Source organism: Plodia interpunctella, chromosome 16 (assembly GCF_027563975.2).
Source record: "Plodia interpunctella isolate USDA-ARS_2022_Savannah chromosome 16, ilPloInte3.2, whole genome shotgun sequence".
Taxonomy (NCBI): Eukaryota; Metazoa; Arthropoda; class Insecta; order Lepidoptera; family Pyralidae; genus Plodia; species Plodia interpunctella.
Genome location: NC_071309.1, coordinates 5,758,700 through 5,785,533, shown reverse-complemented (window position 1 = coordinate 5,785,533; position 26,834 = coordinate 5,758,700). Strand labels below are relative to the sequence as shown.

General features: G+C 39.7%; 3 protein-coding genes across 9 annotated transcripts; 1 reads left to right on the top strand and 2 right to left on the bottom strand.

The window, feature by feature from the left end:
- Nucleotides 1-27: 27 nt before the first annotated feature.
- On the bottom strand, nt 28-14,400 carry LOC128676660 (uncharacterized protein). 3 transcript variants are annotated; one of them, XM_053756925.1, is made up of 10 exons: nt 14,291-14,400; nt 6,643-6,803; nt 6,163-6,245; nt 4,734-4,978; nt 4,389-4,500; nt 4,001-4,132; nt 3,471-3,583; nt 2,773-2,967; nt 2,412-2,550; nt 28-2,077 (listed from the first exon to the last, which is right to left on the bottom strand). In XM_053756925.1, the coding sequence occupies exons 2-10, from the start codon at nt 6,783-6,785 to the stop codon at nt 1,947-1,949; spliced, it is 1,293 nt and encodes a 430-aa protein (XP_053612900.1). In that variant the 5' UTR covers nt 6,786-6,803; nt 14,291-14,400; the 3' UTR covers nt 28-1,946. The 3 variants fall into 3 exon arrangements, with proteins under 3 accessions (XP_053612900.1, XP_053612898.1, XP_053612899.1); XM_053756923.1 differs by lacking the exon at nt 14,291-14,400 and adding an exon at nt 7,205-7,804; XM_053756924.1 differs by lacking the exon at nt 14,291-14,400 and adding an exon at nt 7,205-7,804 and having other exon boundaries at nt 4,734-4,975.
- Nucleotides 7,831-18,223, top strand: LOC128676663 (uncharacterized protein). Of its 4 annotated transcripts, none has more exons than XM_053756931.1 (6): nt 7,831-7,943; nt 14,335-14,514; nt 14,923-15,048; nt 15,319-15,420; nt 15,677-15,718; nt 15,923-18,223. In XM_053756931.1, the coding sequence occupies exons 1-6, from the start codon at nt 7,914-7,916 to the stop codon at nt 15,962-15,964; spliced, it is 522 nt and encodes a 173-aa protein (XP_053612906.1). In that variant the 5' UTR covers nt 7,831-7,913; the 3' UTR covers nt 15,965-18,223. The 4 variants fall into 4 exon arrangements, with proteins under 4 accessions (XP_053612906.1, XP_053612905.1, XP_053612904.1 ...); XM_053756930.1 differs by lacking the exon at nt 7,831-7,943 and adding an exon at nt 8,838-9,133 and having other exon boundaries at nt 15,322-15,420; XM_053756929.2 differs by lacking the exon at nt 7,831-7,943 and adding an exon at nt 8,849-9,133.
- A 697-nt stretch (nt 18,224-18,920) lies between these two features.
- On the bottom strand, nt 18,921-26,547 carry grp (grapes). Of its 2 annotated transcripts, none has more exons than XM_053756927.1 (9): nt 26,431-26,547; nt 25,906-25,994; nt 23,575-23,780; nt 23,175-23,352; nt 22,770-22,921; nt 21,620-21,811; nt 20,351-20,514; nt 19,819-19,950; nt 18,921-19,232 (listed from the first exon to the last, which is right to left on the bottom strand). In XM_053756927.1, the coding sequence occupies exons 2-9, from the start codon at nt 25,977-25,979 to the stop codon at nt 19,038-19,040; spliced, it is 1,293 nt and encodes a 430-aa protein (XP_053612902.1). In that variant the 5' UTR covers nt 25,980-25,994; nt 26,431-26,547; the 3' UTR covers nt 18,921-19,037. The 2 variants fall into 2 exon arrangements, with proteins under 2 accessions (XP_053612902.1, XP_053612903.1); XM_053756928.2 differs by having other exon boundaries at nt 25,902-25,994; nt 26,431-26,513.
- Nucleotides 26,548-26,834: the final 287 nt, after the last annotated feature.

The following is a 26,834-nucleotide window of genomic DNA, read 5'->3' as shown; positions in this document are numbered from 1 at the left end:
CAGAAACAATCGAAATGAAACACCGTGCAACAGATATATAACAATTTATTAGAAACTCAAATAATTTACAATACCAAACAAACGCTAGCTTTGCCTATAAAGTTTCCCTAAATACTTACCCTCTTATTCGTAAAAAGTAAAAGCATAGTTTAAGCTGAAGTATGTTACAATGTTTGGCATTCACAGAACGAGACAAAACATACTTTAGCTTAAAGTATTCTTTAAAGTTTTTAGGAATAAGATGGTTAGAATATGATATTACTTAACATTTTAGTGATATATCTGGAACTTGGGTATAAAAAGGCAAGTACCTATAAGATATATATAATTATTTATATTCAAGAGAAGAAAGACGATAACACGTTTTACTATACAATAGTATTAAGGACGAACTCTGGGGCACGATTCTCACGAAATCGATGTTTATTTCATCAATTTTCCCCAATATTTTTTCAAAGTTTTTTTAAAAATTCTATCGATTGATGATGTTATGATTTAAAAAATTGTGAAATGAACTTCGTTTGCGTGAGAATCGAGCCCTTGGAAGCTCTCCAGATATAGCGAAAACGAATAAATTTGCGAGCTACTTTCGACAAAATATATATGGGAAAAATTAACAGCGCCTCTATCGGACGTATAAAGAACTGATTTTTTTCTATACAATTTTGTCGATGTCGATTACGTACTCGCAAATAGTCGTGCTCATTCCACCATTTTTATATATACCACAGTATATGAGTGGGTAATTAAACGTATGGATTGAACACTTCAGATTTTTGCCAGCGAATTCATATTTGAATAGTGTTTTTTCCTGATACAAAGATTGGATCAGTCTAGGATGATCCCTCATTTTGGATATGCTGATGTACAAATTCCATGATTTGAGGAAATCTGAAGTGGCTCTTCAATCCAACAGACGATCACAATTCAATACATGTTTGTAATAAGCATATTACAACATTTTAAGCGTTCTCTTTATATACAGACACCTTTTTACATAAGAAGGGATGAGCAACTATTTATGAAATTAAGTTACACTAATGATTGAGAAACAACATTTGAAAAAGCTAGCTAATGTCGCTAGAATTCGTTGTAGTTCCTATGAACATATTTTTTTCTTTGTTTGACATGACGCTTACATGTGAAAATTCATATGACTTATTGATCACTTATTACGTTTTTACGTCGGCATTTTATCTTAAGAATAAACAACATTTAACCGGGACTAGAACTCATTTGAAAATTGGTAAATTTGGTGGTAACGAGATCGCATTTCTCAATTTAACATCATCATAGTATTTAGTTCACAATGTCACGTTACACGTTTATGTAAAACAGAAAAGTTAGAATCCTGTAATCACAGGAACTAGATATTTATGGTAATCGCTTTGACTAGGTATTATATTTTTATCAACTCTTAAGAACGGTTTCATTCACCCCCAAAATATTTACGCTTAGTAAACGTACATTTTCTTTCAATTGTATTGAATGAGACGAAAATTCCTTCTCTTCTCCAACCGGGGGAGGTATTTGGGAGATGGAGATAGACACAGTCGTTCGCAGCTGGCCATCTACAGTTTTACATTTATATATAAAAAATAGAAAATAAAAGAGGGCACCTGTGCCTTGGCTAGCAACATTGGGTGTTTATCAACCAATCATGACTCTGGTGTTGCAATGGCAAAAATTTACATCGTTCAATATCGGTTTCAAATTCTTTATAGATAGACTGTAATTAAATTTTAGTGATTTCGACCGCTGTCATTACCATCATTCAAATTTAAATACAGACAAGAATCGATACTACGACTTACGATAATTCGATTTTAATTTATATGTATAATTATCTGTGTCGTGTAAATGTTATTAATGTTTGATTTTTTTTTTAATTTTAAAGACTGCGATCGAATTTACTGAGTCAGAGTGGTGTGGTCTGTGCACACGCACTAGAGGTACATGCCATTGACGAGATAGTCGGCGTCGTGCGCCAGCCCCGCCTTGCCGCGCCGCAGCCGGCGCCGCGCCGCGCGCGCGCGGCACCCCAGCATGCCGCCCATCGCTGCAGTCATCGCCACACCTGAAAATAAAAAAAACAAAGTAGTATGCCAATCTCTACACTCGACTTTCACCACCTGAGAAGACGGTAGGCAGAGAACCATCTCTGTTACATACAACGGTTGGAAGCGGTTCCAATCGGTGTATTTGGTAGTAAGATCTAGAAGAAAGGGGTTATTTTTGTCGATACATTATTAAGTGCATCCAGTCGGGTCGTGGGCACATGAAAGGCGCCTTCACTACACTATTTAATCTATTTGCTACAGTTTCATATGTTTGAAATTTCGCTCCGAGCGCTAATAGGTTGCCAGTGTAGACACACACATACAGTGACATAATTACGGTTTATTAAATACCCAGTACGAGCAGCAAAATGGCGGAAGGCGGGTGTTCGCTGAGCCCGTCGTGCTCGTGCTCGTCCCCCACGAAGTGTTCGTGCACGCCCTCCGCGTGCCGCGCGCTCGACGTGCTGCTCGACGCTGGACGTGCCAAATCCTGAAATGTTCATTTTAAATTCATAAAAATATCTACATTAACAATCTGGGTATAACTTATGACATCGAGATACCTAATGAAACGAATGATGGTAGGTATTGTTATTTTAATAATTGCAATGTCCAAAATTTCGTAGCAGGTGAATATATCGACGATTATCGCACTGCTGGCAGGCTCAAAATTTCCTAAATGAAAGATATTTCTCTTTCTACTTGTAATTACCTTCTTCTTGGTGGTATTATCGAGCACGGGTTTGTCGTGCGCGGCGGGCGGTGAGGCGGACGGCGGCTGCGTGGGCGCGGGCCGCCGCTCCAGGTCGTAGCCCTTCTTGGGGCTGTCCCGCAGCGTCTGCTGCTGGCTCGAGTACACCATCGGCAGCTCCGGCATCGTCTTCGCTGGCATATATATTGACATGTCCTAGATGTGGTAAACGTAGTTGTTATGCAAGTAATTACGAGATAAATAATATAAACGCCAAGATACGATCATATCTACGTGCGTTCGGGAAGGTACTTGGTTGACTGATCACATATGTCTGTTTTCACCCTGTTTCACCAGTTTCTGATAAAATATTATATTGTAATATGACAGATAAATTAATTACTAGCTAAATCTGCCTGAAGTTATTTGCTAGCTAGCATTATCCAACATTTGTGAAACAAGCTATCTGTTTAATAGGTATGTTATATCTGCTATCAGATAGTTTATCAGCAAACGGTGAGACAGGCCCAGAATGTTGCTTAGTAGTTTGGACCGCCTAAGACTAGACAGCGCATCGTCAGAATTGTGTTGGAGTTTTCGAGTGAAAGCACATAAATAAACCCAAATATTGCCGTAACGTTTTGTTTATATATATAGTTATAACCATTTTTGTGTGGATCCTCAATAGTTTTCCATACGAAATGGCAGATGTTACGTACGGGGTCAGGCCTCTGCGGCACGGGCCAGGCGCGGCGCGGGTCGGGCTCGGCCCAGTCCGCGGGCCGCGCGTACATCCCGCCACCCATGCCGGGACCCCCTGACCATTCCATCACTGGAAATTAAAAGTTACACGTACATAATATTTTATTGGGCATACAATTATTATGTCATGTTTACTGAGGATTATTATAAATTCTCAGGTTATTCAGTTTTACAAGTCTCGCAAGACTTCGCAACTTGATTTGTTGCCAATCTCAACACACGGTTTGCTGTGTTTGGCAACAGTGCTAACTTAATTAGACGCAAGACTTCACAAACAAATCACTGATTCAACACAACACCCTCACGATCTCCACGGATACTGATAGCGAAACAACGCAAAATACATACATCCAGAGACAGTAACACAAATAAACAACAATAAACAAAGAGAACATTGCAGATTACATTGCAGAAGTAGTGATTGTGTTGCAGCAATACAAAAACATAGCAGAGACCCAGAGCAGTGATACACTGGTTTTCAGAGTACCTGGTTGCGGCGCCTGCGGCCACGTTCGACGCGGCCAGGGCTGCTCGAAGGAGGGGTATTGTGCCAACGATTGATCCGCCTCCTGCAGCAGCCCTCCCTTGTGGCTGAAGATGTGGGAGCTGCGTGCAGGGTCTGCAACACCATACACCATGGACACTACCATCAACATCGTACAAATAAGATTTATTAAGAGTAGATACATAAACACAATCACCTATGTGATTGTTCCAGTCATAAAACTCATACCGATCACATCTTACTGCAGGTACATATAACTACTTACTTATAATTTGTAACATAACAGCGTTCCTTCCATAGAACGCGTTTATTATAGGTATATGTACAATGGAATTTGCGATGTTTTCATTACATCAGTTTTAGTACTCACCATTGTACCTATGCTGAGGCTGCACCTGAGACAGCCGGTGTGGCCAGTCACCTGCCCCAGCTCCGATGTCCAGCATACCCTCACTCACACCTGATTCGCTACTCTCCACCAGCTAGAATAACAATCGCAAGTTACATTACGATGATTCTTCAATTGCGCTCAAGTTTATTTGGCTTCTTGTTAGAAGTTATTTTTGTGACCTAGTCTTTAATTCTGTGAACCTAATTTTGATAATTGTGACTCAAAATGTACACATTGTTCAGTTCAATGTCAAATGTTCGCTGCTGTTCTCGACAAAACTTTGAACTGGCCAGTGTGCCAGATGAGAGTAATCGTTGTGCTCACCTGAGCCTGACCTGGTTTGACAGGCACCACAGGGGCTGGCGGTGGCGTGGTGATGGGAGGCTGTGGCGGGGGTGTGGGCGCGGGCAGAGGCGGCGCGGGGGGCACGGGTGCTGCCGGACAACCCAGCTCGGGGGCTTCGTCGCTGCCGTCAGCACACTGAGGTATTCCGTCGCATGCGTTGTACACCGCAATACACTCCCCGCCCCTACGGCACTCGAACTGGTAGCGGCTGCAGCGACCTGCTGCTGTCAAGCATAGAAATAATATACTTCTCAACAATATGTAATACAGCAGTACTACAATAAGTTGACGAGGGACGAACGATGATGATATATTATTCTTCCTGCATATCTGGTGAGTATTATGTTTACCTTATAATATAGACTAAAACGATCATGTACAGTAGCAGGACTTTGAGTGTGTTCTATGTTATCGAAGAACTTCTGTGGATATTTGATTTATCAATCTGCACCAATAATCAAATAAAATAAATTGACGTTACGTAAAAGATTGCCTTGTTTAGAAATGCGCCGATTTGCTGATAATAAACGTGGTAAATACCTACATAAAGATATGGTTAATTATGATTATGATTGCCGCCTTGAAATAGTAGGAACCTTAGTAATTTTCATAAATAAAATGCATGAAAACAAGCAAATGCTGTAGAATTTGGCTAGCCGCCCAATGCCTTCCACCTCTGGCCTAGTAATTTTATATCGTGATAATATTTTTTTATATTGTGCGTTCGGTTGGTGACTCAAGCTGGGTTACAGTTATTTACGCTGTGACTAACGAGTCAGCCACCCACGATACAAACACGAAACGTAAATTTTAGCCTCTCTAATATAAGATTTTAGCACAGCCGAGCTAGTTTTTGTTTGCCAGTTTTATTACGCTGTTATGACAATGTTCACTATTTTCCTGTTAAATGGTTTATAATCTCTAAGGTTTATGACCTTTGCCGAGCTTTATTAGAATCTATTTTGCGGGAAGACCATATTAAAACAGGGTAGTTCATTTCATGGCTGATTGCTGCCAATTCGCAACGCGTATACGAGTAGGTTCCTTTCCTACTACTAATTAATTACTACTGCCGGCTTCATAGTATCGCGGAGCAGTTCTCCGAAATTAGCGAATATGATTGGTTTTTCATTGCGGTAAATAAAAGCACTCATACTTACTACGCAATGTTCGTGCATTCGCGTTGCCACCGGCGATAGTGTGTAATGGCCGGTATAATAATGAAAATACAAGTAAGTACCTCTTAAGTACTTAGTCAAATGTGGAAATTTCGTAGTAGTTATATAATAGCGCAAGGAGCGAAAGGTGAAATTTTGTAAGGGAGATAGAGGTACGTCTCTTGAAATACCTATATCTATCAATGTAACCGTGGTAGATTGTATACTAAGTAGATTGTAGAGAGACATACGTGGAAGTTGTTGCGGCGGATCCGAAGGCGGAGCGTGGGGCGGCGCTAGCGTCGTCGTCGACGGCGTTGTGGTAGTTGGATTCCTACAGCATTTATACAAACTATGTTAAAATAAGTACTGCATTCCTTCAAATAAAAAAAAAACACAAAGTATATTCTTCGTCAGCCTTTTGTACAAAAGGCTAAAAGTACGTTTGGTGGTTGCGAATGGTGATGAAAAGTTATGGAAATATGGCGGTAGTGGCCTAAAAGCTGATGATATGTGTACAAGTCTTAGATATATCCGATAGCCGTATAGCTGATAGTTATTAATGTGAAAACCGTGACTGCCTTGTTTACTAATTTAAAACACTCGAACTCTCTATGAAGATACAATTTTCTCCATACAACTTCTATACACCGGGGTACTTACTGGAAGGAATAGTATTCTTATTTTTATAATATGTAAGGATTTTCTGTACAACGTGTTTGTGAGCTGACCTGAGGCTGGCGAGCTGTCGCTCGTGGTGCTCCTGGTCCTGCAGCTCGGCCAGGCGCCGGCTGAGGGCCAGGACGCCGCTGCTGAAGTTACTGTGGGCTGTGAATTTGCAGCGGAAGTCCTCCGGCGGACCGCAGTTGAACATGTAGCAGCTGCCAGGTCTCTGCAAACAGACAAATAATATTAAATGTGTAGCTATATATCTGTAATCTCAAGTACAAATAATTGTCCGAGTAGGGAATCGAAACCAAGACCTCCGGTTAACGGCAGGCGTGTCGACCACGCCATCGACGGAGATCGTAAATAACACCTATGAAATAAACAAGTGTTTATTCATACATTCCGTCATCATGTTCGTATGTTGGCGACGTGTTTGTGGTATGCCAGCCCTACTCAGTGTTGAGATTGAGAGAATTAGCGATTACAATTAAAATAACTAAATAAAAATCGTTTGAGACCTATGTCACAGATACGTAAATCTCTGTTTGTGTCGCGGGTTAAAAATACTGGTAAGATAATAAGCTTCCGACAGGAAATGAAATCGTGTCTATAGCACATAGGCACCTTCTCCTCATAGACGAAGACGTCGCAAGAGTCTGTCTCGCAGCAGAGACGCAGACATTCCTCACGCGTTCCAACATCTAGCTCGGACAGGTAGCGCGCCCCCATATCCCGAGACTCCTCCGTGCGGATGATCTTGTCACGCTGGACGTCGAACCTGGCACTGCAGGCCGCGGGGTCCAACTCCCGCGCCACCGCCACCGCTCCCACCAGTGCGAACCACCAGGCCCAAGCCCTCATCACAACACTATCTTTCACAACACTACCCTCAACAATTCACCTTTACTTTCAATACTGCATTCATTACACATTTAAATGTTACTTATTTGATAAGATGTAATTTATAACAGCATATACAGTTCTGAGAAATGATTTACACGTTATTGTCGACTAATTGAAAAACATACGGGTTGGGTCGATAATTGCGCACATGCGCAGGGCGCCAGCCTGTATCTCTAACACCTGAAGATACCAATTAATGATGATGTTTGAAAATTTACAATAGATTAATACAGTCTCAATTCAAGGCTCATTATTTTAGTTATTTTAGTGTTAGTTTTATTAATAAAAGGATTTTGTTAGTTCAGGGTTAGCTTGTCCCTCGAGCTGAGTGCGCGTGTCGTCTGCAGGTGTCTCCGAATGGAGTCGCGAGGTGGCGGCGGGTCGCGGCGCGGCAGTGTCGGCGCGGAGGCCGGCCAACTGCCCGCTCGCCATGTCGCTGTTCTTCAAGTTCAGGAGCAGCGTGAGTACATAGTATTGTTCTAATCAGTGTTGCAGTTAGTAGATGCCCACAGCTAATATGTAGGCTAACAAATGGCATATAGAAGTTTCATGCCCATATCTTTATAAATTTGGTCAATTTTCTCAACTGCTGATTGATGCTATCACCGACACGCCCCTCACCTTCATTTTCTTAGAATGAGTCAACACAATCTGATTTTCTGCCAAGGAAGCAATGTTGTCTTGGTTAGCCACGGGTTTTGAATTATTTTGCTGAAAGAATGTAATTCCTACTGTCATCCATTATCATATACTCCTAATAGCGATGTGATAACCTTGCAGTACTTAATAAAATATGTATGTTAATTCATAATATTTATAGGTATCTTTGACTTGAATCATATGTATCGTGTCTTCTAGGCATGTTTGGTGAATAACTATGATATAATATCGATCATATCATAGTTAGTTACATATCGATGTATATTATGACTGTGCTTGTTATGAATCTCACACTTGGTCTCAGCTACCGTTACATTCAATAATACCGCACCTATTTAACAATAACAACCTATCAAAACTACCTATATTAGCGTCTGCTTTCTTTCATTTACTGTCCATAGACTCTACCCACTATCTCTTCATAATGTAAGTTGAAGTGCTTTTAGCATAGGTAATAATATTAATTATTGTAATATTAACCATACCTACGTTCTTTACGAAACAGTTATTATCGATCGTAAATTCCAGTGTTAAGATTTTGGGATATCAGTGAATAATGTGTCATGAATTTTAAGATAACGATAAAAGAAACCCTCATTACCCTAATCTTATCTTATCATAACCTACTAGAGTTGGTCTAGCTACAGAGGTCTATCTTTAGGCTACCGCAGTAGTTTGCGTTTCGCCACCAAACGCACTGTCTCTCGTTAAGCCTTGTATCAAAACGAAGACTTCGAATATTTATGTGATGTTGTTTAGCTTTATTTAAGACACTTGATCTCCCGTTAAATAATCGTGTTAACAAAATGCATGTTGTTTTATAGTGGCTCCTGTCGTATAGTAGACTAGGTATCCTCCTACAAATACCAAATACAAAGTTTTGAGTTAAAGTGCCTCCAGAATCTCTGTAGAACCTACTAAAATATGTTTTCGAAAAACAAAGTTGTATGCAGATATGGTGGTGGTGATTATAAGGGAACATTGAGTGCGGTAAGGTATAAATTGTTACATTATACATCAAGTACCTGCCTAGGTACCTAATGTGTGCGGTAGCAAAGCGATCGATCATTCGATCGTAGAAAAATCCATCCCTGTGGAACGTTCGATTAGAAAGTAATCAAATCCTATATGCTTCGTATTATGGATGATAAGTCCCTTTCGAACTTAAGTCTGCCAAACAGTCTACAACATTCTGCTGATACCTAAACCGGCTATACACTATCGCCAAACAGTTCGAAAAACTGGCGCATTCGGCATACATTGTTAGTTATTCATTGCGGTAAATGAAAGCTTTCATACAAATTACGCAACATTCATTAATTCGCGTCGACATAATAGGTAGGTACCTACGTCCGAGTTCGGCAATAGTGTGTACGTAGCCGGCATGACGCGTTGTTCTTTCAAACAATATTATAAACAGAGGTAGGTATCATCTGGCTTTTGCAGTGCAAAATCATAACCCATCATTACAATTAGAGGTTTCTATGCTATCAGTAATACATAGGTATAATATAGGTACCTTGCCTCAAGGGTCTAAGCATAATAAGTACGCAGTCTGCTGCGATTGGGAACGATTTGTGCCTGGCTGAAAGTTGCAATCTGCATCTACCTACAGGTTCCCATTTGTCTCCCTCGAGATTTGTTCGTCTGCCTCCCAGAGCGGCCCCGTGTCAGGAGCGGGAGGCGGCGCGAGGAGTGAGGTGCGGAGCGGGCCCGGGCCATGAGACGCGCCGCCGCGCCGCTCTCCCCCGCCAGTCTAGACTCGAATGTGTGCTGTGTCGTTTGTGTTGTGTTGCTCTCGGATTCTTCCCGTGTTTATTGCTCTTTCATGATCAGTGTCAGTGCATGAATTAGTTATTGGTACGTGTACAGTGTAGTCTAGTCTACGCCAGTTGTGGTGGCCAGGGACTTCGGTCCGGCCACAGCGACCGCGAGCTGTCGCAGACTCCGGCGGGGGCAGTGACCGCAGCCGCGATCTCGGTACGGTACCTACGCAGATGATGGTACTTTGTTTGGATTAACTTCACCTGCTGGCGGAACTTCGCTGACCGCGCTCAAGCGTGACAAAGATTACTGCCCTGATTGTCTTTTACATTTACGTTACTTTGATTATAATTGGGTCGGTGACTGTTGAACATCAATCCAAGATCTCGTAGTCCTGGTTTAAACCAGTTCCAAGTCAAAGTTTTGTAATAAGTCGGTACCTAGGTGTTGCGACTGTTCATACCTACTTTAACATCCATTTGTTTGTCTGTGAAATTCTAGTTTATGTTGACAAAATCGAGCTTTTCACTTATTATTGTTAGAAAAAAGTTTACTCACTAAATTGAATAAATAAGAGCCCGAACTGCCCACTCCTCAAAATGCATGCTACAGAAAGTAAACAATCTGGTCATATCTTTTTCAGGGTTCCGAAGTAAACACTTTTTTTCTCCCGATTATTCCATCATTTGTTTGAATTTCAACAAAATTTTGTTGGACGGAGTCACGTGTTCCACCCTCTACCTGGTAATCGGTGGTCGGTGGACACGTAGAAAAATCATGAAGTAGGTAGGTACCTAGCAAATATACCTACAGTGCAAATATTATAGGAATATGATTGGAATCGGAAAACTATAACTATCACTGAGCTTGAGCTCTATGCTTTACACCGATTACTTCCTGCTTACTACCGCCACCTCACATTTATATTATTTTCTTTTTGTAGTGAAAATTAAAAAATATTTTTACAGATTATGTCACATTAGATAAAGAATTTAAGTACAATAGTACCTATGTATTACTTACAATTTTCCATTGCATAATGTAGTCATAGTTGACTAAATCGAAAACGGCGGCCACTTAATTCCTTTTAGTCTAGTAGCGCTAGTGTGCAGGGAGTAATCTCCAAAAACGTATTCCAATAAAAAGACATGTCAACATTGTGACCAACTTTGCGAGAACCAACTTTGTGAAGCATAAATACCTAAGTAGGTAGGTACGGGGACTGTACCGGTAGATAAAAGAAATATACCGGTAGGTTAGGTTCATAAGTGGGTATTAGGCACAAATCGAGTGGGGAAGAATACGCGGCATAGCAAACGCATAAAAAAAAGGACGGTCAAGGCGATTCGCACACCGGGGGTTTTGTACAAAAGTTCATAGGTGCCATAAATTGACACAGGAGTTGCCCGTATGTCTCTGAAATACCTACCGGCGGACGGACAACCCACGCACTGGTAAAAAAGATGAATTAATTTGAAAATTTTAATATTTAATAGACATGGTGTCACTGGACGTGGCTAGATGCCAAATTTTATTAGGTATTTAACGACATTACATTAGCTAAAGAAATGATTCGATGTCCTTCTGAAATTTGAAACTATGAAGAAAATTGGGACATTAGTTACCTAAACTTTACCTACCTACCTAGTTATTTGTAACTAAACCTACCTAGATATATGTTACACTACATAGGTAGTACCTAGTACTTGTGCCTGTACACGTACAGTCCATGTTACTCAGAAAATGTATTTAGAATTTTAATTTTGAACACATTTTAATTTCGATTGAAAATGACAACGTGTAATAGAGTTTAGAATTTGTCATTATTCATCGAATCACCGTTTCCTTATTTAATTAAATAATGTCGGGTAAATATCGTGTTAACTTACCTAATCTAATTAACCTATATGTATTGTTTTGTTACGTAACTTGCCTTCGTGCTATTTAACAATGGTACCTACCTAAACCTATGCTCCATTTTAATGCTCCATTGAATTGTAGGTAGGTACTAGGTAGTTACCTATAAAACGTGAAAATTGTTTTTATTTTTTTGGTCACAGTTGATAGTTGACAGTCACAGTATTAAATTTTACCAATCAAAAAAAAAATAAAATATTACCTATTGAATCTTTATTTTTGTAGGTATTCAACAAGTTTATAAATTAGGTACCTACTGAAATTTCGGAATTGCCGAAATACCGAAATTTGGCTTTTTGCCATTCGGCTACGGAATCTCAACAATAATGTACCTAGTCCTCCCATCTAGGATGTCTGTAGGTCATAGTCAAGTTTCTTAACAGAAAACAAAGCGATCCTATTGGGTTCCGTTTTTATCTTTTGAGAATAGAGAGAAAAGTATTCTAAATAGGTATACTTACCTAAGTACCTACCTTAAATTTGGCGAAACGAATTTGCGTTCCGCATCAGTTTCACGTGATTTCACTATAGGTAATAGCTATTGATTGGTACCTAGGTATATTTAAATATTCACATATCTATTTATTGGCGCTTATCGTTCGACAATTCGTTTCTTGATATTTAACTATTTACAAATTAGTACGATATTTTAGCTTCAATAAGATCTATTTAATCACAGTAACCTTCCAACCGTCGCCAGGTCAGAGCAAGGTCCGTCAAAATTACACGATTGTGGGCTCCCGGACACGTATGAATTCGGTCAGTAGGTAGGTACCTACCTGCTTTGGTATTAGCACTAGGCAAAAATTGCATTACATTCCGGTAAATAGTTAGTACCTACCTGCATGCTACATTTGAATGTAGAGTAAGACACAGTTCGAACTGTACATTTGGCTGTTTAAATAACATTTCTATATTAACCGGTTTTTATGCATAAATTAACCGCTAATGTAAAAGATAAGAAGATATTATATTGTCTGTTTTGTTACAAGTAGGGTATCCCAGTCCCTTAGATTAATAAAAAGAGTCCCTAACAAGCAATATTTACTACGTGTGTATCGATAATTAAACTTACAACGGTCTACTGAAAACTATATATTTTCGAGCCAGACAAACACATTACCGATCATCTATGTTATGTCTGATTAATGTCATTTAGCAGCAGTGATTGCATCGTACCTTATTGCAGCAGTGACAATAAAATTCTAAGGTTTACAACAGGAGACACGGTTGTTGCTTGAGAGTTGTTTTCCGTTCCTATTAGCCTTTGTGTTGTAGGTACCTATAGGTACCTCGATATACTCAAGTCAATAATTCTAAAGTAACTCTTAGTACAGTCAAGTTAATGTTAGGCACATCAAGCTTTCCGAATTTAGTCCAGTCTACGTCCCCTAATACCGCAGGCCGCAGCAAAGATCAATGGGCAAACTCCCAGCGCTCCAAAATTTCGGCACCAGCGGATCGGCAACATTTAAAAAAAAATCCATACAAGCGCACCCAGTTCGCAAAAATTATGATATGTACAGTGATCAGCAGATTAAAGTCGACGTTAATTGATAACGATACGATATTTTTAAATGTATACTAACTTATCTGGTTTTAGATTACTTTAAAGGAAGGATAAGACTTCGAAATCCTCGTGTGTATACATACATATAGACTGATCATTCTATTAGTATACATACTATTTAAATTAGTAGAAATGCAAATAATGCGAACTGTAACCAGTTGTACAATAAACTCATGAAGCCGTTGAAACTAAATTTATTTGCCGTGGAGCCGTCTGCTGAGCGTAGTGTATGGACGGCATTTTTTTGGGAACTTGCAGCCCGTCCCGGCTAGGCTTTGCGCGGTTAAAACCATAATGCCGGCTCCACACTCTCGTCGAACAGTTTGTCAAATTTTGACGGATTCGGTATACATTGCCGGTTTTTAATTGCGGTAAATTAAAGCTTTCATACAAAATACGCAATGTTCACGCATTTCTGTCTGAATTCGGCGACAGTGTGGAGCTGGCTTTATACATATATTAGGAATTTACCTGAAAATTTTGTTTTATAGTACTATGTAGGTACTTAGTGACTCTGTGGTCTGTGCCAAAACATTTAATACCCACTATGTACCTACATAAAGTAACTTTAAATTATCTGTGGGAGAGGTCATTCCGTGATAAAAGAGAATCATGAAAATCTGTCAAGGTATCAGAAAGAGAGGCCATAGCAAGTCAGAAACGGCGGCGCGCGCTATTCATTTGCTTTGACCAATGAATGAGTTGATCAATTTCGATGCAACCAGCGCGCGCACATGCGCGCTTGACATTATTGATTGTAAACATGTACCTAAGTGAAGTGATGTTCACGAATATTTCGAGAATATGCTTGGAAACGGTTAGGAACAACCACGGGGAATAACGTACATTATCAAATCAAAATCAATATTAAATTTAAGTCATATCATATCACTCACAATTTATGTGTGTCTCATCGCAAGTATGATGTTGATGGTTTTAGCGGGCGAGCGCGGCCGCGGGCTCTGGTCCGGCAGCGGCGTGCGGCATGGAGTGCGGCGTGGCGGCGGCCGCGGGCGGGTTTCCCGCGCACGCGCCGCACCCCGCACACCCCGCCATGTCACCCACCGAACGTTCGCCGGCCAAAACTGGACTTCATGTCAATTTCAGTGATAAGGGCGAGGTTAGTACAACCATGAAGCAGATGCTACAAAAATCCGTCCTGAAAATCATCCAATTCTCTATGCAGGGGATTTTTTTTCCAACTACCCACTTCGCATGTTCGGCGGAGTTTTATGAACGGCTTATTCAAGATATCTCCTTAGACGGACACTGCACAAATATTCATCTAAGCCTAAGGGAATGTCTCAACTCAAATGAACTAGGTATCTAGAAAGCCAGTTTTTAAAGATAAAGTCAAATTGAAATTATTTAGGTGCCAACCAAATTATTCAAGTAATATTTGATACCTACCTATTCAATTATGCGTGTGGAAATTATTCTAAGTATTCTAATAAAAAGGATTTGTTGGTACGGTATAAATTATGTAACGCTTTATTTAAAAAATATATGTAAATAATTTTTATTGCAGGTGAAAGAACGGCGCGAGAAGTTCCTGACGGCGAAGTATGGCAGCCACCAGATGGCGCTGATTCGTAAGCGGCTAGCAGTCGAGATGTGGCTGTATGATGAACTGCAGAAGTTATACGAGACCCCTGTTAGTATTTAGTCATAAGACGCATTTGTGTGTAGGTTTACACAAAAGTTCAAAACCAGCCAAGTCCAATCAAAACAAGGGAAAGTTAAAATAATTAATTATTATAATACAGTCTCACGTCTGACTGCATTGTCAACACTGGCGGCTGTTTCGTCTTTATCAAGGCCATCATGCGAAAAATTAGGCACCTCGTGGCCTTATGTAACCAGCTCTAATCTAAGCCCTGACCACATCAAGTAGTGTAAAAGCCTTAATCGAGGTGTTTTTCAGAAGGAGGGGTCGGGTGGTGGCGCGGGGTCGCAGGAGGTGGAGGTCGACATCGACGAGCTGCTGGACATGGACAGCGACGACATCCGCCGCCGACACCTCGTGGTGAGTACTGTGACTGTGTCTCAACCACACAACGACAGCTTTAAAATGCCCCCCACTGCGGCACTGGCCTTTTATGGATGGTTAATCTCAACAACACAACAATAGACGAATAGTGGAAGTAAGATTCAGAGTCCTATGTAGCTGATGTTATATGACAGCAATATGACAGCATTACCTCACTTTTAATTGGCTACTGAGAAGCCTAACGATTTTATCTATGTATGCATCTACCTGATTTAAAAATTTTTATTTTCAGACATTGTTATCGGATGCCAAAAAACCTCAAAAGGATGTAAATGTAAGTATAGGACCTTGTTACTTTGCAATTACTTTGAGAATTCTAATTTCAGCGTAAGTTTTATGAATTCCAACTATAGGTACATATATTCGAATTATATTAAAAGTGAAAATTCTTCCGATACCTTATAGCTAATTCTACTGTAGTCATAACGTTGTAGTAGTATAATTTGTATTCAAATTTTTCTCTTCATATTACTTTCAGAAATTTATCAACGATCTACTAGAAAAAGCGAAAACTCTGTAAGAAAAGTCTGCGTACTCGCGCGAACGTGCGATGGTCGTGGCGCCGGCGGACTTCGGGCTATATTGGGGCGCCGTTTGTGATATATTATTTCTAGTGGAGCGCCTGAGTGCTTGTGTGGATCGCGGCGCAGCTCCTTTCTCATCTATGCTTCTATTCACCGCATCTTGACGACCTGATCGAATATCGATAAATGACTGCGTGTATGTTGCGTCCTAGTTAAAGCATATTTATGCCCGTGGTTGCGACACACGTAGAGATTAAGGGCTTGGAACTTTCGCGTGTATTCCGTTCCACAAGATATATCGTACATCATTGCAATATGTTGCCTAATGCACATTTGCAAATGGTGAAAGACATATACGTATCTATCGGCAGCGGCGAATTCATATCTTTTCCTTCCATTTGAAGTACGCTCGATCAGCTTGAGTTGTCGTGTTTATCTTTCCACAACTTATTGGAAACACAAATCGGTGTTTCACTCTACATCGAAAGTATTTGGAAATAAATCGGCAAAATAAATACTTGGGTTAAAGTAAGTAAGAAGTTATTCTTCAGCGTTCACCTAACGTATACTGACATATCATTAAGTTTTCGAACTTAATAAGCTACATTTCATTGTTAACTCAATCTGGATGAAAAATACTCTAATTACCTAGTTTTCATTAAGATCAGATGCAGAAAGCAAAAACTCGTTCCACGTCGCGCCGCGCGTCAACTGTTATTGTCCGTAGTCTTCGGTACAGTTTTTAAAACTGTAGTAGTTACTAGCAAATGACCTCTTTCCAATGAAAGTAGCTGCGTCCATGCAGCTGTATATGTGTGTGTAGTGTATATGGGTTAGTTGGAACCGCATAAATACTCGGCCTCTTTCGCACCCACATTTTTGTTAGGGTGTCGAGAAATATTAGTAAGATACTGTGAACGCTTTAGTCTGCATATCTTCCTCTCCTTAATTGGCCTATACCTGTCCACTTGTACTTCATGTCGTATGCAAAAGATTAGTTTAATTTTGTATTAGTACGTACGTAATCAAATAAGTAACTACGGTCGCCATTAGCTTTGATTTATAGGTAAACTCACTGACGTTATATTTTATTGATCTTTTTCAGCCTATAATATAACCAGTATATTGGTTAAGTTTGTTATTATGTTGTAGAACGCTTCAATTTTAGATTTTTTAGGTGATAGCCCTCTACTTTTGAGGACAATAATATAGATAGCAAATCTAGTACCACAACTACTCACCTTTATATCTATGTAATAACATACTTAGTAAGTTGTAGGTACTAATTATCCTCAATAAGAACCTAAATTATTTTTGTCAGGACATTATTTTGTCCTAAAGATTAAATGTAAAACATGAGTCTCCATGAAGAATTACAAAGATACAATATAAAACTGCATTTAGTTTGTATGTAAGCCTACATTTATAAATGAATATCTTGTATGTTAATTTAAACATGTCATTTCAGTGTATCCTACACTACCCCAATCGCAATATGCCTGTGAGTGAACCAAAGCATAGCAATAACGAAATAGGATTAATGGCATATTATTTAGGTGCCTATTATATTGTTTGTGTAATGTTTGCGATGTATTAGTAATTTGTCGATGTGACAAAGTTAGTTCGCTTGAAGGTTCGCTTAGATAGTGTTACTTAATCTCACAGGTTAGAGTTTAGGCTCAAGGTGAAACGTAATTAAACTTCTTTTTCTCTTACAATATTTTATGTAAGTAATCGTTCAAAGTCTTTTTATGATTTTACAGCGGTACCTATATATTAAAATATACTTATTAGGAAATTACTTGTGGGTAACAAATGTTTTACTTTAGAATGTATAGCTTTAAACTGGTATTTAATTTCAACTATATAAATAATAACTACTGTGAAGATTGTTTACGTGTTAGGACGGAGTGTAGCTTTTTTGAGATTCGAATGAGTGAGGCATATCGAGTGATGTAATTTATATAGATTTTAATGAACTTATGCCAATGAGTACTTACAAATGTGACATTACCTAAGCGAATGTACAGATGACAGCTGCGGATACTTTTACCCATGGGAGTATCATGTTGTTGTTTGTCCTTTGAGTGGCCTCTAGCCTCGACACGGCGCATGGCGGCTGCATTGTGTCACAGTATTGTAATGTAGTCAATGTAATGCGACAGTCAAGTCGCGCCGGCGCCGAGTGGCACGGCCCTAGTAGGCGCACTGTCCGTTGTTGAAGGCCTTTTTGTATTAAATCATTTTAATAATAATATATCTTTTATTTAAATCTCATTGTCTTCAATCATTAGATTTGTTGTCATGGCCAAAATATAAGGTAAATTTCATAATCGAAGTATTGTTCTCAAAGGCATAACCGAATGGACTGTCGGACGAAGTGAGGCAGGGAAAAACAGCCATGACAGCTGAGCAACAATAATATTCCCAAATATTGATGTTAGGCAGGTGGCCGGCCATAGAAAAACAGCTAAATCGTAATATTCAGAATTTAGTTCATTTATGTATAGCACATGCATAGGTACGCTGATGATATCGAACTATCGGATGCAGACAGACGAAGGCTGGTGAAACGCGTAATGTGTGGAAGGAGTAGCTTGAGAACGATGCTCTACGTAAAACAGCTGTAACCCCGGACCTAATACGCGCTGCTGGTAAAGTTCATGCGAAACGAGTCGCGGGCATAAGTTAGATTAATATATTATTTTTCCATTGGGCGAAGTTGAAAATTCAGAATTTGAAAAAAGCGTCTTTAATATACGTTCCTCTGCAACATTACTTACGTCACTATCGATAGTTCTACCATGGAATTAGTAGGTACTCCGTACAAAGTACTTACTGAATCCATGAGTACGGTAACACTAAGGGTGGGACTAATTACAGGTTTGAATGTGGGTAAAAAGTCGTTGTCAATAAATTGGTTGACGAAGATTAAAAAGAAATGAAATAAGATTAGGTATGTAACAAATTTATTAAAAAACCTTCTTAATATCACAATTGATTACTTAACATGCAAAATAGTCTTAAATTAGATTTCAGTGGTCCCAGATCAAAGATTCAGGGTCCTCGTCAGTCCATGTCCATTTGTTGTGGGGGCGGCGCGGCAAGCGGCTGTAGGGCTTCTTTGAGCGCGAGATAGCGGCGCTTGAACTCAAGGCCGCAGCCGCGCGAGCGCCGAAACTCCAACAGTGACCCGCCATCCGCGCCTCCTCCCGGGACTACCCAAGCGTGCATGCGGAGCTCCGCGTCGCATTCGATGGCCAACTGTCGACACAAATGTATTTTAATACGAGATATAAAGATTGACAAGATTGATACAGTCTGCCTGTCTGCCTGTGAAGAGTAGATAGCGAATTTTCCAAGAACTAAATTTATTTGATATTTTAAAACCTAATAAATTGGTTATGATTAGTCAATAAACACTCAGTCATAACCAAGAGGATACTTTGGAGGAGCGCCCTCATTTAGTTTCTATTCTTTATAGACAGACTACAAGAACTAAAGGGATTTAAGAATAGGAAAATAGAAAGAAAACGAATTGGACATTCGGTAACCTATCTCGTGACCGACGTTACGTGATTGTGTGAAAGTTGCTTAAACAAGCTACTCTCGCCAAAAAAATTTGAAGGCTCGGTTGTGATTTCACAACTATCCGTCTGCTTGAAACATTTAATCATCAACCCTCTTTGGGAATGCTATTGTTATCTGCTGCGTATATGTGTCAGTTAAACGCCTCGTACGACATATTGGTCGGAGTATGGAGTGGTCCTATTCTAGGCACCACACGCCGCGTTTAAGCTTGTGAAACGGGTAATATCTCAAATGTAAGACGTTAACAGCGGCGACTCACAGTGCGCGGGTTGAGGTGCGTCCACACGTAGCCGCGGTCGCGCAGCGCGGCGCCCAGCGCCCGCAGCGCGCGCGCCTCATCGCACCGCATCCACACGCGCGTCATGCGCCGCATCAGACGCTGCATCACGCTCTGTTCAAATTCAATACATAGTTGTTGCTTTCAACATTTATAAACAATTAGACTTAAGGAGAACTAGTACACTAAATAAACAAATATTCTCAGCGATATTGAATAGCTTTCTACTGGGATGTCCTCTCACCTGAACGTTTTCCCGGTTTCATCGTTATAAAGAGACCACGCATCAGGGTCACTTTCTTACTTTTCTATTCCACTTAGGACGGCCTTCAGCATTCTTACTTATTAGACCATTGGTATATGACGACATCAAGCCCGCACTTCTTGAATTTGCCCCTTCGAGGCTGTGGCTAATGTCACACAGCATATTCAGACACTGAAGCCAGCTACCGGATTTGTTTATCCATAGTGTTTCGACTTCTAGCGATCTAGACCATAGTTAAAAACCCTTTACCGGTTGTGTGGCAGAGAGAGCCACGTCCTGCGACAGCAGCAGGTCGTCGGGCGCGGCCGGCTGCGAGTGCGACAGCAGCGCCTGCATGTCGGCGGCGGACGGCGACAGCTGCGCCGGGAACGAGCGGCACGGCTGCGACCGCGATATCGGAGCGCTGTCAGGCTCTGCAATGTCGTGAGGGTTGTTTACAACGCTATTATTTACAGAGGTATTTTATTAAATTCGATCAAAATGAAATCATTCAGAAATTCATTCATAGCCTCAATTAAATTCTCACTTAAGATCAGTAGTGAAAAAAAAAAAAAATTCACACAGCTCAGCAGCAAAGACTCCCATAAAAAAAAAAAAAAACAAAAGATAAAACTCAACAGTAAAAAGTACAAGACAATCACAATGTTCAGTTCTAAGAAACATTTCTAACATAATGATGCTGCTTCTTCTAAGTCTTCATAGATAAGAATTCTTCAAGTCTTCATGGTCGTTAAGCGCGGCGCAGTGCTTTGGTAATCTAGCTTTATGAGCTTTCGTAACGTCATGGAGCTAAATCGCCAAAGAGCCGAGCCGCGCGAGGCTAGGCGAGGCGGAGGCAACGCCGCGCCGTGTTGAGGCACGAGGCGTCTCTGAGACTGAACCACTCAGAGTCACCTAGTACCTGACACGGAACGGCGTCTTGAAATTATTGCTTCTTAAGTAATTTTATATACAACTAGATTATAAGTAAAATACCAGAGTTGATATAAAATATTAAATGAGTGCAATGACTTACTTACATAATCAGTCAATACAAATTAAACAAGTCAAATAAAAAAGAATTGTAAACATACAAATGATATCATAATTCAAACAACACAATTTACAAATAGATAAAACATTACTAAGGTTTTAAGATTGTTGTTATAAAATATTGAGTTTGCAAATCTTTATTCTGACTGTACAATCAACTACATATGTAAAGTTACCCAAAGTTCATCCGTTGGTAAAACCTGTGGATTATAGCATTCAATATGGGTAGGTCCTATCCTATATATGTATCTTGTTGGCTATACAAGATTAATAGAGTCCAGCCAACAGCATATCAAGTTACCCAAATTCATTGCTCCTATTACCGCGGCATAATAATCCACGCAGTGTAACTTGATATGCAGTTGACTGTATAACAAAATTAGGTAGCCAAATTATCTTTATTATACCTTTGAAAATTGGAAAAGTGATGTATAAACGCGACTTCGTCAAAAAATTAAGTTTTGATTTATCATGCTCATAACATACCATCGTGCTGCATCCAGCGGTGCGACAAAAGCGCTTGCAGCGTCAGTCGTCGCTCAGGAAGCGGATCTAACGCGCGCTGCATCAGCGCTCGAGCGTTGCCTCTCAGCTTGCTCCACACGCCGGCTGTGGCGTCACCCGCCGCCCACGACGCGAACCGTGGGTCTGTTGAATCTGCTCGCTGCCACGGCAACTCTAAAATGTTTATTAAGTTTATAAAAAAAATAAACTTTTTTTTTCTTTATAGAATCATGCGATCAGCCTTTCTGGCTATGAGTTGATATCTAAAATCATACATATGTGCCATTTTACATAAATTGAAATGCAAAACAAATGTAGGATCAACTTAGTTATTTTATTTCAGTTATTTCAGATTCCACTGTACCAACACTTTATTTTTAACTCAATAAAAAATATAATAAAAGTATATGATTTTGATTTAACTTTACTATTTCTCCCTTTGTCAATTACATATTATAATATTAAATTTGAAACAGTATACTAAGCTTGATTATGCCCTTGTGTAACAAATTTATTTGGTGCAGTATTTTCGCAGTAGTCTTCGCCGCATGGAACCGACGTTCTTGCCGCGGTTCGTAACTTCGGTACCATAACTTTAGGGATAGTAAACGCCTACAGCTAGGATACCAAAGACACGGGCACGCGGCACACCCACTTATATTGATAATCTTGCAGATTTTTCTTTTCAAGGATGCTTCATGTTGCAAAATCATGTCTTCAGTCAGGTTGTTTATTAGTGTCTGTTTTGGCAAGCAAAGAATACACAAGTGAAATACACTATTCCTGTAAAGTTTGAATGAGAAAAATGTTAGATATGTTTTTGTAGAATTCGTAGTTAAATCGCAATAATTTAACTCTTTCATAATGTCGGTTTGATTTAAAACAAAGTCCTCTGACGTGTCTATCTGTCTGTTCGCGATAAACTAAAAAAATATTTATTGCACGGATTTTCATGCGGTTTTCACCAATAGATAGTATGATTCCTGAGGAAGGTTTAGGTGTATAATTTATTATGGTTTTACCCGAGCGAAGCCGAGTTGGGCCGTTAGTATGTAATTAATAATGTAAAATGCTTATTATCTATAATGCACAATTTAAATTGTTCTAGAATAAAAAAAAATAGTATAGTTACCGCCGGCCAGCATGGCGAGCAGCACGACGGCGGCGGCCCAGAGGTCGGCGGGCGGCGCGCGGTAGGGCTCGCGGTCGGCCGCCAGCACCTCGGGCGCCGCGTACGGCACGGTGCCGCACAGCCGCGACAGCAGCCGCTCGCGCGACCCGTGCCTGCCGCAACCCCACACTTGAATAACACCACCATATCGTTAGCTTGGAAGCGAAGCGTTCGAGGACGACAACATCTTGGGCCTTGGCTATAAAACCGTCAGGGTGAACGGGAGTCAAAACAGTCCAACAATTCCAATTATTCAGACTAGCACTGGATAAGGCTATATATTTAACTATACCCAAGAAACACATGAAGAACTACGGTTTATGGATAAAACTAAGGTTTTACACCAATAGACAAACTGATGCTCACCTGAACAATGTAGCCATTCCAAAGTCTGATATTTTCAGATTGTCATTGTGATCGAGCAGGAGGTTTTCTGGTTTGATGTCGCGGTGCGCCACGCCCCGCCCGTGCAAATACTGAAGGCCTTCCAATAGTTGGCCCCAATACCTGCGGGCCAAGGCAACGCTCATACCCACATCAGGCTCTGACAAAATAACAAGAAGTTTTTATAAATTACAATAAAAAAATGCAGAACCAATTAATATGAATCAAGAAACAAAGTTATTAACTTTTATTGCATAGTTCCTAATAGCTTTAATTCTTCCAGCTCCGTCATACATGGTCATGGTCATTCCATTTATTATCTAGTTATGCCCTGCGGTTTCACTCACGTGGGCTATATGATGTACTGGCACACTGTCCTTACCAATTTTGTCGAACAGCTCTCCGCCTTGCGCGTACTCAAGAAACATGTATAGTTGGTCGTTATGCGTCCGCTCGCCGAGGCAGCGCAGAACGTGCGGATGCCGCAAGGCGCGGTGCAGAGCGGCCTCGCGCGTCGCGTCCGCCCCGCCGCGGAGCACCTTCAGCGCTACGGCTGCTCCGCTCCGCGCGTGCACCAGTAGTCGCACCCTAATTTGAGTACAGACACAAGACACCTAATAAACCAAGGTGAATTTAGGACTTTGTACCACACAATTAGTAAAAAAACGTTAAATTCGTTTCGGTTATGTGGCACTTGCTACTTATTGCAGGCAAGTAGTGTATTCTTTACCTAGTTAAAGTAAAATGGTAAAGTTATATGAATGGTTACATCTCGAAATTTTCCCAAGTCTTATAATATTTCTCACAATGTATTTTATGCAAAAGGTCAAAATGTAAAGAAAAATAAATTTAAGTATTTATTTTTATTTAAAAATCTATCAAGTTCCTTGCTACTCTGATTGATGAAGTAAATTCTGATGATTATACATTCGACATACACACGACATGTAAAATGCTATATGTAGTTATTTATTTTGCGAAACAGGCAATACAATAAATACATATTTTACGACTAAATCATTTTGCTATAATATTAGCTCTACATTCATGCCATAAGGCTATGCTGGGATAGGCTACCTAGAATTCTGAAATTCCCACGAGGGCGAAGCCACGTGGTTTAGTAGGTACCTATAGTAATTTCGATACCTACTAATTAAAAGAAACGTTTCGTTTATCATATTATTTAATAGGGATGTTGGATGTAAATTTGTAAATACCTGCTTATCGTAAATGAATTAAATAATATAATTTCTAAAATTATTTAATAAAAAGATTTCATGAGCCACAAATATAAAAATATGGAAAAATCAAATAAAGCCGTTGTGGAAGCCGTGAAAACTTTGTTATAACTTTTCAATAGGAAATGAAGTTGTTCAGCAGGCGTCGCCGGCGGCACGACGGTGCCACTGACCGCGCGAGGTGGTTAAACTTTCAAGGATGCGCCGATCTCGCTACATCCATTTTTTCTCACCAAATTGCAGCGAGATCTAGTTCCGTGTTCGTCTATGAAAATGGCGGGTTAGACCGCGCCGAACCGAATTTAATACGCGTGGATGCGGCGCCCTATGAACTGCGATGTCGACCGCCAGTTTTGAACGCGCATGGTGCATATGTCAACATTAACCTCGACCACAGTCATTATTGTTTAACTTCGAATTTGCTAAGTTTTTGATTAGGTACATATAGGTAACTATAAATTAATAATGTACCTACTTATAAACCTCAGGTTAACTCCTTTGGACTTATTAGAGATACCTGTCTACACACAGCACACATTTTGGCCCAAAGTCAATTGTCTTATGACAACTAGGTAAATCCTCTCTTCACCTTTGTTATACTGATTACTAATCACACTGCATTAACTTAATAAGTGATTAGGTAGTTACATTTATTTAACAAGACTGATCTCTACAGCTTCGCTCCTGTGGAAATTTTGGAATTCCTAGTAAGCAACCTTCTGTCCTCATGAATGTTATAGCTACACAGAATCAATTACTCTATAGTGGTGGTATTGCGTAAATAGAAATAATTTTCACAGAAAAAAGTGCCTTCTGCAAAATCATAATGTGATAATCAAATTGTGTGCATTATTGATTAAATAATCATCAAACATCATATTATTTTTAAATAGCTGGGGCCGGGGCTCCTAGGGCAATTTCGAGATAAAAAGTACCCTGTGTTATTCCAGGTTATATTATATCCATGTGCCAAATTTCATATCAATCCGTCCAGTTGATTTTAAGTTAAAGAGTAGCAAAAACATACATCCTCACAAACTTTTGCATTTATAGGTATTAGTAGGATTAACCTATTTTTTGATTCTGTAGATGTGTGGCAGTTTATATGTTAAACAATAACAAAAATAATATGATCACGATTTAACTTTGTGATTATAGAAAAATACTTTGGATTGATTTGTCTAAATAAAAAAACAGTGCAATATAAATATCTAATGAACAAATCTTTTAGATATTATTATAATGAGAGTCATCTTCTTTTTCTGGATAGCACAATATTTTGTCAATATATTTATATATTTACAAGTAAGTATGTATTTAGGTATACTAGATATTTATGGATAGAAAAATTTCTACATACAGTACACATTAGTATCAATGCAAGTGCAAATGGTTGATGATACCTCAATGCTACATTATTTATGTATTGGTAAGTAAAAAATAATCATGCTGACATAACAAAAGCACCCACTTACTCTCCATAAGCACCTTCGCCTAGCACCTGCGCCACCAACCAGCCTTCCACGAACTCGCCACCTTCTGCGGCCATTATTATCGACTGCTTCTGCAATATATCGTCACATGATAACCATTTCATGCTTCTCCGAACCGGCACCACCGGTCGCCGCCCAACCACGCCGATAAATTTAACGTTTTTAGTTTATGCTGATATTCCATATCACCAACTAACAAAATGGAAAAATAATTAAAAGGAGAAAGGCTATTTGGTGAATTACACGTATATTCCTACGAAATCTAAGGGAAACAAAGTAAATAGCGAATTAAAACGTTTTTAAATGGCGGAAGGCACGTGGAGATTCGTGAACAAAGCGAACGCCGATGTCTGTTCAATGATCGGTAGTCATGGCTCGTATAGCTACTTGCCTTCAGATCTAATGGCTAGGTGTTGATTGATAAATTTAGTTTGTTAGAGATGATGTTGCTAATAAAATTACAGCAAAAGTTAATTGAAAATAAAAATCATTAGTTTTTGCACTAACCTTCTCAAAATCCACAGCACCATTTTGCCATTTTCTTTATCACCGTTCCGTTCCCCGTACAATACAACATATTCGTTCGATCGTTTCGTTTGTAGGTGTAGCAAAGCAAAGCAACAACGATCGTTCGCCTTATTACGTTCCATTTTACAAATTTGATTTCTAGCGTAGTTACAATACAACCAAGCGAGCAATATAAAACGAGAAAAATATTTCATTTCAAATAGAAAATAATTTTATACGTCTTTCTTATGATGGTTTAATATAAATTAAATTATTTCAAAAATACTAGTAAAGAATACTTACAAGCGACAACGTTCCGTTTAGTAGACATCAGAAAGGGATGCAAGTATAGAGAAAGTTATAGATTAATATCTTTAACTCCCTCTTACTAGAAAGAGATGTGC